This window comes from Nothobranchius furzeri, chromosome 12 (genome assembly GCF_043380555.1).
Source record: "Nothobranchius furzeri strain GRZ-AD chromosome 12, NfurGRZ-RIMD1, whole genome shotgun sequence".
NCBI lineage: Eukaryota > Metazoa > Chordata > Actinopteri > Cyprinodontiformes > Nothobranchiidae > Nothobranchius > Nothobranchius furzeri.
Window position 1 is genome coordinate 23060657 of NC_091752.1, and position 15907 is coordinate 23076563.

The following is a 15907-nucleotide window of genomic DNA, read 5'->3' on the forward strand; positions in this document are numbered from 1 at the left end:
GCTAGAGCTGGAGCTGCGGGAACTTCTGTCCAAAGACGCTATTTCCCGAGTCCCTCGCGGACAAGAACTCTCGGGTTTCTACTCCCGCTACTTCGTAGTACCGAAGAAGTCGGGAGGAATGAGGCCGATTCTCGACCTGTCCCTGTTCAACTGCTCCATAGCAGTAATGCATTTCCGCATGTTAACGATGAGACAAGTCCTGGAATATGTGCGCCCCAGGGATTGGTTCACGTCAATCGACCTGCAAGACGCATACTTCCACATACCAGTAGTTCCAAACCACCGGAAGTTTCTGCGTTTTTCGTTCAAGGGAGTTCAATATCAGTTCAATCGCCTCCCTTTCGGCTACTCGCTAGCCCCGCGCACTTTCTCCAAATGTCTGGAGACCGCGCTGCAGCCACTGCGCACGGAGGGAATGAGGGTCTTATTTTACCTGGACGATCTTCTCCTGTGCGCTCGGTCCGAGGACGAGGCGTCACAGCAAACCAGGAGGTTGACAGAGCATCTGTCAACCCTAGGGTTTTCTATAAACTGGGAAAAGAGCTCCATCCTTCCATCCCAGTCGATTGTGTATCTCGGGGTGGAGTTGGACGCATCCCTAATGAGAGCACGTTTGTCGCCTGCAAGAGCGGCAGATCTCTCCACGGTGATCTCCCGTGTTCAACCCCGCAAGATCGTGAGAGCCCGGTTAGTCATGAAACTCCTGGGCATGATGTCCGCAGCCCATTCAGTAGTGCCGCTAGGTTTGCTGCGCACGAGGCGCTTGCAACGCTGGTTCATCCGCCTCCGGGTACACCCAATACGTCAGAAGAGACGTATGTTGAGGATTCCCCCTTCAGTGGGCGGGGACCTCGCTCACTGGGGGAACCCCTGCATCCTCTCACGCGGGGTTCCCATCGGACGTCCTGCGTCACACGTATCTGTGTTTACGGATGCGTCACTGTCGGGGTGGGGGGGCACATGCTTGTCCCACACGGTGGCAGATCGCTGGCCCTCCCACACGCACGAGCACATAAATGTGTTGGAGCTTATGACAGTGAGGAATGTGATCAGACACTTCGCTGCCCTTCTCGAGGGCCGTCATGTCGAAGTTCACACAGACAACCGGGTAGCGGCAGCCTACATAAATCGCCATGGGGGAGTTTGATCCCTCCCACTGTTGCGTGTCGCCACAGATTTACTGTGTTGGACACATGTCCACCTGCTGTCCATCAGAGCCATCTACATTCCGGGGGTACTGAATGTAGCGGCAGACATCCTGTCGAGAGGGGGACCCCGCGACTCCGACTGGCGTCTACATCCTGCACTGATATCACAGATCTGGATCAGGTTCGGGGAACCGTCTGTGGATCTGTTCGCGGGTCGCGAAAACGCTCAGTGTCGCCTGTGGTTTTCCCTGAGTCCCCGGGACGGACCCCCGCTCGGGGCGGACGCCTTCTCACACCAGCCCTGGCCTCGAACGCTCCTTTACGCGTTTCCACCAGTCCCTCTGATTCCCCGTCTCCTGGATCGAATTCGGTCGGAACAGCTCTCGGTGATTCTGGTGGCTCCCAGGCGCGTGTCCGCGTCATGGTTTCCGGACCTGCAAGCGCTAGTGTCCGGCTCCCCGTGGAGGGCGGACGCCCTTCTCCAGGCGGATGGGATAATCAAACATCCTCCGGAAATAGGCCAACGGCTGTGGGTCTGGCCGCTGAGCGGTCACGCTTAGAGGCTTCTGGGCTGCCGCATGATGTGGTGGCCACGATTCAGAGTGCGCGGGCGCCCTCTACCATTGCCTCTTACGCTGCTAAATGGGCAGCTTTCCAGAACTGGTGCGCAGAACGGAATGTTCAAGCGCTCTCCTGCCAGCTGGCGGATGTTCTATCGTTTTTGCAGATACTGATGGACAGGGGCCTCGCATTCAGCACTGTTAAGACATATGCTGCAGCTATCTCATCATGTTATCAGGGTTTTGGAGATAGATCTGTTTTCAATCATCCCCTCACAAAACGTTTTCTAAAAGGTGTCAGAAGGAACAGACCTGTGTCCCGCCCGCTTTTTCCCCAATGGGATCTAACGGTGGTTCTGCACGGCTTATCTGAAGCTCCATTTGAACCCTTGGACCAGGTCTCACTCAAGTTCCTGTCGCTTAAAACTGCATTGCTGCTGGCGCTAGCATCAGTTAAGAGAGTGAGTGACCTAACCGCCCTCTCAGTGGAACAACAAAGATTGTTTCATGCTAAACAAAAGACACTGCTGCCAGGTCAGGAGGATTAGTTAAAACATGCTTTTCCTCACTTAACTCTGGGGAATATAAAAACCGACCTTTTACTTACTAGGGGTGGGTATAGCATTCCACCACTCACCTGGCATCACACACAGCCATCAGGATGAAGCTGAAGTACCCTTTGTAGTTGTGGAAGGAACTTCCACTATTGGCTGGAGCTCGAACTAGAATGTGTTTCCCATCGATTGCTCCGACACAGTTGGGAAAATTCCAAAGAGACCAGAAATACTCCTGAATTTCCATCCACTTTGCAACACTGGGAAAGGCCACAACGTCGTCCTTGAGTGCTGTCCATATAGCTTTGCAAACTTCTTTTACAATACATCCAACTGTTGCGGATCCAAGTTTATAGCTGGCTGCCAGGGATTGGTAGCTACAACCAGTAGCAAGGCACTGTGATGAGCTAATGGGAGCACTATGTGTGCGTTGGTGGGAAATCTGTCTCAATCCTTCTGAGCAACTAGTCAAAAGCAGACAAGGACATTCGGAAGTAATTATAATGTTTTTCATCGTCGATTTTCCTCATCAGCAAAACAAGCGAAACATATTCTCCGTTGTCTTGTCGTGCCTGGTTTAGGCGTCTCACATACCAGCTACGACACTGACGCAGTCTTTTTTTCTGTTGTAATCTTAAATTTAACCAGCTACTTAACTCCTCTATCGTCGCCATGTTTGTTTTGTTTTGGTATAATGCCACACACTATACGGTACACTGACCTCTAGCGGAACACTCCAGTAGTGCGTGCAGTATGCAGGCAAATACGCGCTGAAGGCTGTTTGTAGTAACGCGAGGTTACGCGAGGTAAAAAAGCAAGTATATTTCCAGCTTAAGTCACTAGCCTGGGAGACACGAACGAGCGCACGCACACACACACACACACACAGAAACACACTACTTTTTTCTTCTTTTTTAAAAAATTTTTTAATTTAATTTTTTTAGCAGTTGTGTCATTAGCTTCTGGGTTTTAAATACTGCCACTGCCACACCACCCTTCCTTAAAACAAGGAACAGTTTTGAGCTGTGTGTGGCTAAAATAACCAGACATTCTGCATTTTTCCTATAGGACTACAAAAAATCTTAGCGAGAAGAAAAAATGGCGGATTGGCTCTGTGTTTAGCCAAGGGCCATTACCATATTTGGTGGTTATTCTGACGAAATAAATAACTGATGTAATAGATAATTTAAAAAACTGAACGGGTGGACAAATATGCCCAAAACTTAATTATTAAATATCTAAATAGCAACTCCAGTGAATAATATAAGCCTTTTTGCTCACTTAGACACTTAAAATGTGAAACACACTGTGTTAATGGATAAAGAAGTGGGTTTTCATGTCTCCTTTAACGATTTCAAAATGCTCTAAAATAGAAAATTGTTGTTTCAACAGGGCAATTCCACTTTAGATCAACAGTATACAACCCAACAGTGATACCATATCAATATCAAGTTATTCTGATGTTGCCTTCCAAAATAAAGGCCTTTTTAAATTGTCCACAATTGACCTAATTTTCAGTGATTTCAAAATGCTCTAAAATGTAAAATTGCTGTTTCCACAGGGTAATTCCACTTTAGATCAACAGTTTACCCCACAGTGATACCATATCAATATCAAGTTATTCTGATGTTGCCTTCAAAAATAAAGGCCTTTTTAAATTGTCCACAATTGACCTAATTTTCAGTGATTTCAAAATGCTCTAAAATGTAAAATTGCTGTTTCCACAGGGTAATTCCACTTTAGATCAACAGTTTACAACCCCACATTGATACCACATCAATATCAAGTTATTCTGATGTTGCCTTCCAAAATAAAGGCCTTTTTAAATTGTCCACAATTGACCTAATTTTCAGTGATTTCAAAATGATCTAAAATAGAAAATTGCTGTTTCCCACAGGGTAATTCCACTTTAGATCAACAGTATACAACCCCACAGTGTTATCATATCAATATCAAGTCATTCTGATGTTGCCTTCCAAAATAAAGGCCTTTTTTGATTGTCCATAATTGACCTACCTTTAACGATTTCAAAATGCTCTAAAATAGCAAATTGCTTTTTCCACAGGGTAATTCCATTTAGATCAACAGTATACAACCCCACAGTGATACTGTATCAATATCAAGTCATTCTGATGTTGCCTTCCAAAATAAAGGCCTTTTCAAATTGTCCACAATTGACCTAATTTTCAGTGATTTCAAAATGCTCTAAAATAGAAAATTGCTGTTTCCACAGGGTAATTCCACTTTGGATCAACAGTATACAACCCAACAGTGATACCACATCAATATCAAGTCATTCTGATCTTGCCTTCCAAAATAAAGGCCTTTTTAAATTGCCCATATACGACCAGACTTTCAGTGATTTCAAAATGCTCTAAAATAGAAAATTGCTGTTTCCACAGGGTAATTCCACTTTAGATTCAACAGTATACAACCCCACAGTGATACCATATCAATATCAAGTCATTCTGATTTTGCTTTCAAAAATAAAAGCATTTTCAAACTGCTCATTTCAGACTTACTCCTGGAACAGTTTCAAAATGCTCTAAAAAGAATAATTTCTGTTTTCACCAGTGTTGGGAACGTTACTTTAAAAAGGTAATTAGTTATAGTTACTGATTACTTTGTCAAAAAAGTAACTAATTACCAAGAAAAGTAACTACTTAGTTACTTTTTTCATTAAATTACTACATTACTACAGTAGTGAAATATAAATGACTAATGGCTGGAACATAATAAAATGTATGTCCAAATGTTTTTTATAAACCTGAATAATTTAAATAAATAAACACTTAACAGGAGGAACTACTAACAGGAACGTTACACGTTTCTAGACTATTGAAAGGTCACTGTGTGATATTTAACAAGACCCCAATCAGCTAAAATTTAAAATTGCAAATAGAAACACCTGTAAAGGTTCCTGGGCCTTTAAATGGTCTCTCAGTCTAGTTAAATTAAAGAAATAAATGTAAATTTTCACAGTATTCTAATTTTTCCAGCTTCACATAATTGTGTGTTTTAGCAGTGTTTCTGTTGCTGCTAATCTAGTAATGGTTACATAAATAAATAAAATCCTTTAAAATGACACTAGAAGAGGCACAAGCCTGATGGAGGACTTACATTTACTAACTTGGGTCAGACCCAACCACAGAAGAGCTGAAGCTGGGTGGTGAACACACACAGGTAGTTCTATTAACACCTGAGCTCCATGACATTTGAGACTGATGCATCAGTGTTACAGCGGGACTAAAGACATGATCAGAAACAGGCTACAGCTGGATGATCTAGGAAGGTAGAAGATCAGGACGTCTGAGCGGTGAACAGGTGAGCGGACCTTTGGGGCGTCCCGCTGTCACGTACGGCTGCAGATCCACACCTGCAGCAGCGAATCTGCGGTTCTGCAGCCGTAGATATTCTTCACGTCTTCCTCGTTCTTCACGGCCGTAATGCGCTTGGATGAAAACATCTACCTCTTTAGCTCCTGATCAGCTGATGACAGCTTCAACACACCGCGCTGCTTAACGCACGCATTTCCTTATCAGAAACAGAAACGACGTTTTGATAAAAGAAGACGTAATTAATTAGTTTGCTTGTTACTGAAAGAAATATTTTTTTTATTAACGCGGTTATTTTAAATGGCGTTATTCCCATCACTGCTTTGATGTGCATGCAGCGACTGAAGCAGTGAGGGTCTCCGCCCACCCGGCCAGTCATCATCGTGTTTGTAAGTGCGTTACCGACACCTCTCTCTCCCTGGCTGCAGCTGAAGTGTGGCGGTCAGAAAGCCTCACGCTGTTGCTCAACGTTCGACAAGCACATAGTAACGCACAACCTTCCGTCCCCAGTAACGGTAACGGCGTTGCAACAGTAGAAAAAGTAATTAATTAGATTATTCCGTTACCTATAAAAGAACGCCGTTATAAACGCTGCTATACTTAAACGGTGTTACTCCCAACACTGGTTTTCACAGGGTAATTCCTCCTTAGAATTATTCTGAAATGTTTTTTATTCTTTCTGTTACTCACATGTATTTTTTGATGTGCATTGGTGTTAGTTTGAATGACATCTCCAAGACCCTTTAATTTATAATAGTCTTGTAATGTTTTTTCTTTTTACTTTGTTTGTCAAGTGTTCACCACCTTTAAAACCCACAAAAAAAGACAATAGTTTACTTTAAATTAGTACAGAGGTGGAGAATAAACTCAGCCATGGTGTCTTTTATCTTATGTTTATGTTTATGTGCTTAGCAGACGCTTTTACCCAAAGCGACTTACAATTTTTTTTTAACCTATAGGGCATGTTGTGATTTGTGGGGGAAACCGGAGTACCCGGAGGAAACCCACGCATGCATGGGGAGAACACGCAACTCCACGCAGAAAGGCCGCAGCCGAGTTTCGAACCTGCGACCTTCGTGTTGCGAGGCAACAGTGCTAACCACTGCGCCACCATGCAGCCGTCTTATGCAGTCAGAGAGATTATTGAATGTTTGGGTGGATGTATTTTCCTCTGTGGTGGGTTACGATGTGCGCCCACCACCCCAGGCTCAATGGGGCATGGTGGTGGTGCTAATGTAGGCCCCCGTCCAGATGGGCATTTGTGGCTTCTAGGGGTGCCTACTTGGGTCAGCGGGGGACCTGGCCACACGAGAGACTACTTTGCCTTCACTTCCCTCCCCTCCTCATCCCCACTCCATCACACCGCCACACATGCAGGGCTTTGGCGTACAGTTGTTTCACTGAGGTGGGTGTGAGACATTCCTGCTGTGTCCCCTTCCGACCACCTGTACCTCAATTTTATTCCACAATCTATACATCATCACTTGTGCTGGGCATGCTGAATGGCGTCCAAGGGATGGTCTGTGTATTCAAACTCTCCTAAGTTGCCGGTGCCCACGTCTCAATTTTAAGTACATGTAGATGATAATGTTTCTCGGCAGGGACCGTGCTGACACCAATATTTATTATCTACTGTTACTTATACTTATGTAGGTTGTGGCTGTGATACTTGCTGTTGTGTACTGTGTTATATGGTGTTATTAACTAGTAACTAGAGATGTTCACTATTTCAGTTATTCATCAGCTTCAAAGAATATACATGGCTCTGGCCCTTACTGTAGAGTGCAGTGTTGTTTTTAACCCTGTCCACTTTGTTCTCTATGTTTACAAGTAGGGATGTGTATTGGTAAAAATCTGACGATACGATACGTATCACGATACAGCGGAGACGATACGATATATTGCGATACTTAAAGCCAGACGATATTGCCGATTTTTAAGACTGAATTTGTTGTAAGAAAATTCCATTAACAGTCCAACTAATACTTGGCATGCTTAACATGAGGTATTTGAAGCAAAACTGAGGGATCTGCATTTCAATGGAGGAAACAACTAATGAATAGAGAAATTAATCTCTGCCTTATCCAAAGAGGTCATATCAAAAATAAATTCAAAAGGTATTCCCTCAAACACATTTCAGTGAAATGTCAAGTATTTGTAACATGAAAAAAATATGTAAACAATTTCACATTCAGTATTTTTGATTCTAATATCCAATTTATCAACATCCAAAACAGCACTTTTTATGTCACCTGAAAATACACTAAACAAAAAATAAAGTGCTTGAAAACGTCTTACAGTGAACTGACGAGATAAAGTGCCATTAAAATAAAGTACAGCACTGCAATTTTGACCAGTGGAAGAATATGTGCAACCTGAACAAAATAAATGTACTCTTCTGGCCACATTAATACAAGTACTTCTTTGGTTAAACAAAAATATGTGCTTTTAACATTTTCAGATCTGAACATATGTTTCCTTGGAGCTCTAAATCTCCAGATTCTTGTGCAGGAACACAAGCTGGTCTACATAATCAGCTTTCAGGAGGCTTCTCTGTGCAGTCACTATGTCACCGGCAGAGGAGAAAACTCTCTGCAGAGACACTTGTGCCAGGAATGCATAGCAAACTCTTTGCTATTCTGGAGAGCTGAGGATAGTCTTGTTGATGGTTCTTCCACCAACTGAGAGGATTTTCTGTGAGAGGCAAAGGGGCCTCACCTCTATATTTCTTGGTCTCACATGCTGCAAGATCATTTTCTGATTTTGGTTCAGTATTGTCACTACTAGTAGAGGGAAATGTAGCTCCAAGCAAGTCCACCAAAGCACATGAGGTCCTTGGTCTCTTCAGGGGTGGCTGACTGATGGAAGCACAACTTTTGTTGATGTGAGCATCCTCTGCAACATTCTCCTCCTCCACCTGAAAAACATAATATCAAGCAAATATTAGGGTTAAACCTCATACTAATCTGCATTATATGTGTAAATATTTTTTCCAAGTAAATTCAATAAGTTATTTACTTACATTTTTTTTATCATGCCAACCACTGCCTCCAACAGTCTGGAATAGATGTCCCTGGTCGCTGCTTCGGATAGGAAGGGCAGGCCCTTAAATCGAGGATCAACAGCTGAGGCCATGTGTAATGTATCCTTTTCACTGGCATGTCTTTTCCCCAGATCTTCTGCAATGGCAGCCTTTATGTCACTAACTGTTAGTGTATCATCATGGCTTTCTTGTGCACCAATCATGAGCTTGGCATGAAGAGGAGCAATGACAGACAGCGTTGGCACGCTCTCTTCTGACATCACCATGGTGGTATCCTTCATCGGTTTGAGTGCCCTGACAACTTCTTCTGCACACATGATGTCAGACTAATTTAATGTGAAGACTTCTTTTGCACTCTTCCTGACGTCTGGAGAAAGCAAAGCTGCACATATGGCTGGTTGCTGTTCTAAAAAGCGTTCTATCATGTCATAAGAGCTGTTCCATCTGGTTATTATGTCCGTGATCAGTCTGTGAGCTGGTAACTGAAGGAGGCGCTGTTTCTGCTTCAACTGATCGCTGGCTGTGGTGCTGCGTCTGAAAAAGCCTCACGTCTGACTCTACCCAGAAGTCGAATCACAGATTGTGTTTTTAGTGCTTTCTGGGAGGCAAGATTCAGACTGCGCAAAACATTGTATGTGCGTCATGCCTGCGAGTTTGGCCGCGACAGCCATGTTTGGTCCGTTATCTGTTACAGTAATGACTTTCTTTGTGTTCAACCCCCATTCAGTCACGGCCTCCTTCAGTAATGCTGCAATGTGTTCACCTGTGTGAGTTTCATGCATGGCTCGGGTTTGTAATACATGAGACTGAAGGATCCACTCATCATTTATGTGATGTGCTTTAACAGTCACGTACGATTCAGTAGCTCTAGACGTCCAAGCATCGCACGTTAAAGCGACCGTCTCTGCTGAGCCGAGAGAGTCCAGGACTGTTGCTTTGACTTCGTTGTACAAGTTTGGAAGAGCGATGTCCGCGATGTGTTGTCGTGAAGGAACGGCGTAACGCAGCTCCAATGTTTTAATCATATCACGAAATCCTTTATCCTCCACAACACTCAGGGGACGCATGTCTTTACAAATAAAAACAAGTACTGATTTCGTTATCTTGACTGCACGAGTTGAAGTCGCTGGTAGCTTTGAAGTGTTAACTTCCTCTATAGTTCGTTGAGTAGGATCACCGAGCTTCGTTTTAAGTGTAGCATTTGATGCTACATTGCTTTGGTGTCTGGCCATGTGTGCTCGCAGATTTGTCGTATTACCACAGTATTTGACCCCGGCACTGCAGAGTTTGAAGATTGAATGGCTCTTGTCAAAGTCTTTACTGCCTTCTTTTGTCTTAAATCCAAAATAACTCCACACATCAGCTTTGAAAGCCGAAGGCGCTGGATGAATCTTCTCTTCAGTCATTGGTGAGTTAACGTGAGTTGGTTGTGGAACATACAGAGTGGTAGCTTCTTCTTCTGTCAGGGGCGGAACGGAGTGACACTACTGCCGACTAGTGGTCAGAGTTTGAATTGCACCAAAATAAAAATTAAAAATGATACACGGCTTTTGAATATCGATTTTATATTGGGAGGCAAAATATCGTGATATTTTAGTGAATCGATTTTTTCTGACACCCCTATTTACAAGGTATATCACATATTTATTCATCCACGATGTCTATTTCAACAACCCTGTACTGAGGGTTAGAAGTTACCTGGTGTTCATAAAGACTTAAATCTATTTATTGCTCTTTTTTTTCATACTGTTTATGCAAGATTATAAACATCAGAAATTTTATATTGAGTACAATTGTGTATTTTTTTCATAATTAAAATTTTGAGTATTTCTCTGTAGATGGCACGGGCAGTGATGAAAGTATTTCCAGATTTTCCCGTCATGAAATTTAAAACCTCAAAATAGAAAATAATAGAGAAAACGTGTGTGTGTGTGTGTATACTGTCAGTGTTTCCCCTAAGAATTTTTCCAGCTGTGGCGGGGGGGGGGGGGGGGGGGGGATTATGACAAGTCTCTAAATAAAGTAAAATTTTCCAGTGCAGAGTGGAGACAACCCATAGAAGCACAAACTCAGGAATCTTTCTTTGCTTCACTGTTCTGGTGCTGAAAATATCACTAATGCGGGTCAAAGGAGATCCACAGATGAATGCACCTCTTATTTATTATTTGGAGACTACATTTACTGCAGCTGGCAGAAGCAGAGATTTTTTTCTATTGATACACAGAATTTACAGAATCATTTTAAATTTTAATAGGGGAAGACTGCAGGAGGGAGCGGTAAAATACAGGGGGTCCCCATCAAAAACAAGAAACTACGAGTCTGATGAAACCCGCTGGTTTTCCATCAGGCAGTCACGGGGCAGCTCCAACGACCCAGTGGCTGTGCTGCGTCAATGTTATCGAGCTCAGTCCGGCTCGGCAGAGGGTGAACGAGCCGAGGCGACGTTGTGCTCTGCTTAAGAAGAGGTGTTATTTTCCCACTTCAGAAGAAGCGTCCAACGTGTTTTTACGCTTTCTCTGAGACATGTCACGTCGCTAAGTTGTTAGCGCTGCGCGCTAACACGTCAATAGTGCAGTGTAGCCTGCTGGAGGTTTTAAGGGTTCAGATGAAAACACCCGACCTCTCAGGCTGCTCACACATCAATCTTAAGTTGTCGCTGTTGCGCTCACGCCGTAATACAGTATTAGATGCTGTTAAAGTCAGTCATGAAAAAATAAATAAATTTTACATGAATAAGTGATGCTTAGCCTGGTGGGAGGAGAACCTGGCCTAATAAGCACTGGAGGAAACCCTGTCAAGATCGTCAACACTCGTTTATCTTAATGCTATCGAAACATGTAAACCAAAAAGCATTATATCCACTGCTACCTTTCTAATTTTAAACTCCGTAACTTATGCTGTAACTTCACCTTGCCCTGCCTGCTCCTCCTTGCTGCCTGCCAGCTGTGATCACAAGCGACAACATAGTAGTTCCTGCTGCTGCTTCGGGAAACAGCGCAAAAAAAAAAAAAAAGAACTTGGGATCTTGTAGGCGTGGCGGTGGGATTTCAGCCGTGGCGGGCCGCCATGTTAGGGAAACCCTGTATGTATTTGAATGTATATGTGTATAGATTGAAATGTGTTATTCTGTTAGTAGTATTATTATAGTGCACAATGGCACTTTATGCTGTGGTCTAATCGATAGAAAGTTGTAAGTACACAGTTTAACACATGCACAAATTGGCCTTCAAACGAATGTCTATCTAATGCGTTTTGATTCTGTATTTTAGTTTTTGACACCAACAGCTGCTTGAACCGTCACCTTATCATCCCGAGCTTTTCTCATATTTATTAAATCCTGCTCAGAGCTTTTCTTTGTCTCGTCGAACACCTTTTTCTGTTCTTCTAGACTTCCCATCATCTGCTGCATTTCTGCTTTGTTAGTCTTAAACTTTTGGATGTTTTTCGTCAGTTTAGCTTTACCTTTCAGCAGTTTGTCGTAGACCTGATCCAATTTGATTTTTGTTTCCTCCAGTTTCTTTTTCTCATCGTTTTGTTTAATCGTTTGTTCCTGAAGTTCACGCCTTTCCTCCTCAACTGTAGCCTTCTGCTTGTCCACGAGCTGGGATCTGTCTTCCAGCTCGCGTATCTCTTCTTTTAGATATCCCGTACTCATTTCTAGATATGTTTTCTCAACATTCAGCATTTGAATGGTGTCTCTTATCTCCTGTTCAGCTTCAGTCTTTTTCTGTTCAAACTCAGATTGCTCTTCGTGTACATGTCCAATTCTAATTTCTAGATATGTTTTCTCATCATTCAGCATTTGAATGGTGTCTCTTATCTCCTGTTCAGCTTCAGTCTTTTTCTGTTCGAACGCAATTCTCTGCATATTTAGGTTTTCTTTACTAGCTTCAAGCAGAAGTTTCTCGTCATCCCGAGCTTTTCTCATATTTATTAAATCCTGCTCAGAGCTTTTCTTTGTCTCGTCGAACACCTTTTTCTGTTCTTCTAGACTTCCCATCATCTGCTGCATTTCTGCTTTGTTAGTCTTAAACTTTTGGATGTTTTTCGTCAGTTTAGCTTTACCTTTCAGCAGTTTGTCGTAGACCTGATCCAATTTGATTTTTGTTTCCTCCAGTTTCTTTTTCTCATCGTTTTGTTTAATCGTTTGTTCCTGAAGTTCACGCCTTTCCTCCTCAACTGTAGCCTTCTGCTTGTCCACGAGCTGGGATCTGGCTTCCAGCTCACGTCTCTCTTCTTTTAGATATCCCGTACTCATTTCTAGATATGTTTTCTCATCATTCAGCATTTGAATGGTGTCTCTTATCTCCTGTTCAGCTTCAGTCTTTTTCTGTTCAAACTCAGATTGCTCTTCGTGTAGATGTCCAATTCTAATTTCTAGATATGTTTTCTCATCATTCAGCATTTGAATGGTGTCTCTTATCTCCTGCTGTGATTCAGTCTTTGTTTTCTCAAACTCTGTTTCCTCACAGTCAAGCTGACGTTTCTCATCATCCAAAGCTTCTCTCATAGTTACAAACTCCAGCTCAGAGCTTTTCTTCGTCTGTTCAAACAACGTTTTATCTGCTTCGAGTTGAATTTTCATGTTTTCAATCTCTCTATCAGCGTCTGCTTTGGCTCTCTCGATATCCTTTATGTTTGTCTTCAATTTCTCATTTTCCTCCTGCAGGTTTTCATAAACCTCTTTCATTTGGAGTTTAGCCTGCTCGAGATGATGCCATTCCTCTTGTAATTTTACTTTTTCTTCCTGCAGGTCGTTGCTTTGAACTGCTAAATTGTATTTCAAAAGTTCAATCATTTCTCTTTCATCTTGCTGAAAAGTCTGAATTTCATTGATCTCGTACTCTGATAGAGATCTTTCCTCTTCAAAGTCTTTTCTCTGCTCCAGCAGATAAGATTTCATACCCTCTATTTCCTCAATTGATCTAACTTTGCTGATTTCAAAATCTTCTCGATCTTTTTGAAGTTTAAACATTTGTTCTTCAAGCCCTTGAAACAGAGCTGTGATTTGAAACTTTAATCCTTGAATAATAGAATTGTCCTTCATTGTGGCATCTTGGATTTGCTGTTTAACTGCATCACTGACAGAGGGAAACATGAATTCAGTGTCAAGGCTCTGAGTACTGGGCTCAGATATGACTTGCTGAAACGGGGTTTCCTCAAATCCTTCACGCTCCCTACTGATGTTCTGTTTTAAGGCTTGAATTCTAGTATATTCGTTCAGTCTGGATTCCTGGATTGGCTGTCTAACTAAATCGCTGACAGTGGATAAACTGAATTCAGTCACAAGTCTCAGGTTACTGGGCTCCTCAGACATAAAGAACTTTTGAGTTTCTTTAGAAAAAAGCTGAATTTCTGCTTTAGAAAAACTCACATGAGGTTAAACTGCTAGTTATCAGAAGTGAAATAATCCAGAAAAACACGAAACTCCTTTGAAAAGTTTTTTTTCCCAAACGGTATATGAGGTGCACCGCCGACCAACCACAAGGCTGAAATGAGACAAAAGGTATAGCAGTGATGTATTAAAGCAGAATGCTTGGTCACGTGATTGACGTGCAGACGCTGGCAGGTAGTAGTGACGTATTAAAGGACGATGCAGACCCGACGCTTACGCTTGGTCACGTGATTGACGTGCAGACGCTGGCAGGTAGTAGTGACGTATTAAAGGACGATGCAGACCCGACGCTTACGCTTGGTCACGTGATAGACGTGCAGACGCTGGCCGAGCGTTCGTTTCTGAACTTATGCACATAGATAAATACGTATATTAGCTAGATCCCTCACCCGCGCGTTTTTTTTTAAATTTTTTTACTTTATTATCATGCTTATTACAATTTCTCGTGGAGACAACAACACATAATGGAAACATGCAAGGCATCCTTAGTAACAATAAAAGAAAAACAAATAAGAAACTTAAAAAGAAGCACTTATATCACAAAGTAAAAACAGTGTATTAAACAATTTTCTGCAGCATGACAAATGGCTTTTGCAGTTACATTGGAATTTTTTGTACGAATCAAAGTGAATAAGAACATACGGAATTCATTCATGAAACAGTTCATGTCTGGCAGTTGTTTTTTCCATTTGCTTTTGTGGATGTGGTATTTACCCATAATAATAATAATATTAACAATTAATTATTCCCATTTAATTTAGAATTGTAAATAAGAATATCTTCATTTGTAAAACGATCAAGTTCTCTTATTTTATTTCTTAACCAACAATGGACTTCTTCCTAAAACTTCTTACCGACAGGACAGCTGAAAAATAAGTGTTCTATTCCTTCAGGGCTTTCCTGACAGAATTCACAAGGGTCAACTTCAAAACCAAATCTCTTCCTCAGTGTCTCTGCTGATGGATAGTAGTTATTAAGAATTTTAAATTGCGTTTCTTTTACTTTTGGCATTATAGGCCATTTTTGACATTTTAATTGTTTTCCTTCAGTTATTGGATTTCCTAATATTTTTAGTTTAATCTTTATATCATAATCATGATATATTTTTGAAGGCTCTATTTAAAAATTTATTTTCACATTTTCTTTCTGTGATGTTCAATTCTCCTATTAATAAATTAGGAAGTTTTGTTTGAACATTAGAGAAGAGGATTGTGTTTTTCATCATTTGTTTCAAAATCACTGGTAGAGCCTTACATACTTTCTCATATTCCTGAAGAGAACATTGAATGTTATTAAATTTGTATTTAAAATTCTGTAGCTGTAATATTTCACCATCTTTATCCATAATATCATGTACAAAAATAATTCCTTGATCAAACCACTGCTGGTTAAACAAAGACTTTCTGTTTGAAACAATTACTCGATTATTCCACAAGGTGGCACAACGAGGAGTAATATTGTGGGTACACACCATCTTCCTCACCCGCGCTGTTCGTCAATGGACCCTGACGTCCGTACGCGGCGGCCATCTTACTTCGGACAGCTGCCGCCCTCTAACACTGGTGTTTAGTGGTGCATGCACTATAACTTTCTCAAATTTCAACCGATTTTCATACGGTTTGTTTTTTAGAAACCGTAGAGACATGGCTATGAAATGCATAAGTTTCAGCAGGAAACTCCCCTTATTTCACTCCACTTTCCAGCCGTTTTCCCCTATCCTGTCAATTTCCCATAGACTTACCGTTTTAATGTCAACAAGATGTGCTTCTGATTAACTAGCTGTAGTTTGTACACTGAGGTCAACTTATAAATATAAGTTTTAAGATACCTTATAACTTACCATATCAACTTATAAATAAAAACTGAAAATAC

General features: G+C 41.9%; 2 protein-coding genes across 2 annotated transcripts; both read right to left on the reverse strand.

Annotated features, from left to right (window-relative positions):
* Window positions 1-8084: 8084 nt before the first annotated feature.
* Window positions 8085-10046, reverse strand: LOC139062249 (E3 SUMO-protein ligase ZBED1-like). Its single transcript, XM_070543117.1, has 4 exons — window positions 9287-10046; window positions 8640-8947; window positions 8316-8514; window positions 8085-8200 (listed from the first exon to the last, which is right to left on the reverse strand). The coding sequence occupies exons 1-4, from the start codon at window positions 10044-10046 to the stop codon at window positions 8085-8087; spliced, it is 1383 nt and encodes a 460-aa protein (XP_070399218.1).
* Window positions 10047-11905: 1859 nt separating this feature from the next.
* LOC139062250 (golgin subfamily A member 6-like protein 22) lies at window positions 11906-13957 on the reverse strand. Its single transcript, XM_070543118.1, has one exon. The coding sequence runs from the start codon at window positions 13955-13957 to the stop codon at window positions 11906-11908; it is 2052 nt and encodes a 683-aa protein (XP_070399219.1).
* Between the last annotated feature and the right edge of the window lie 1950 nt (window positions 13958-15907).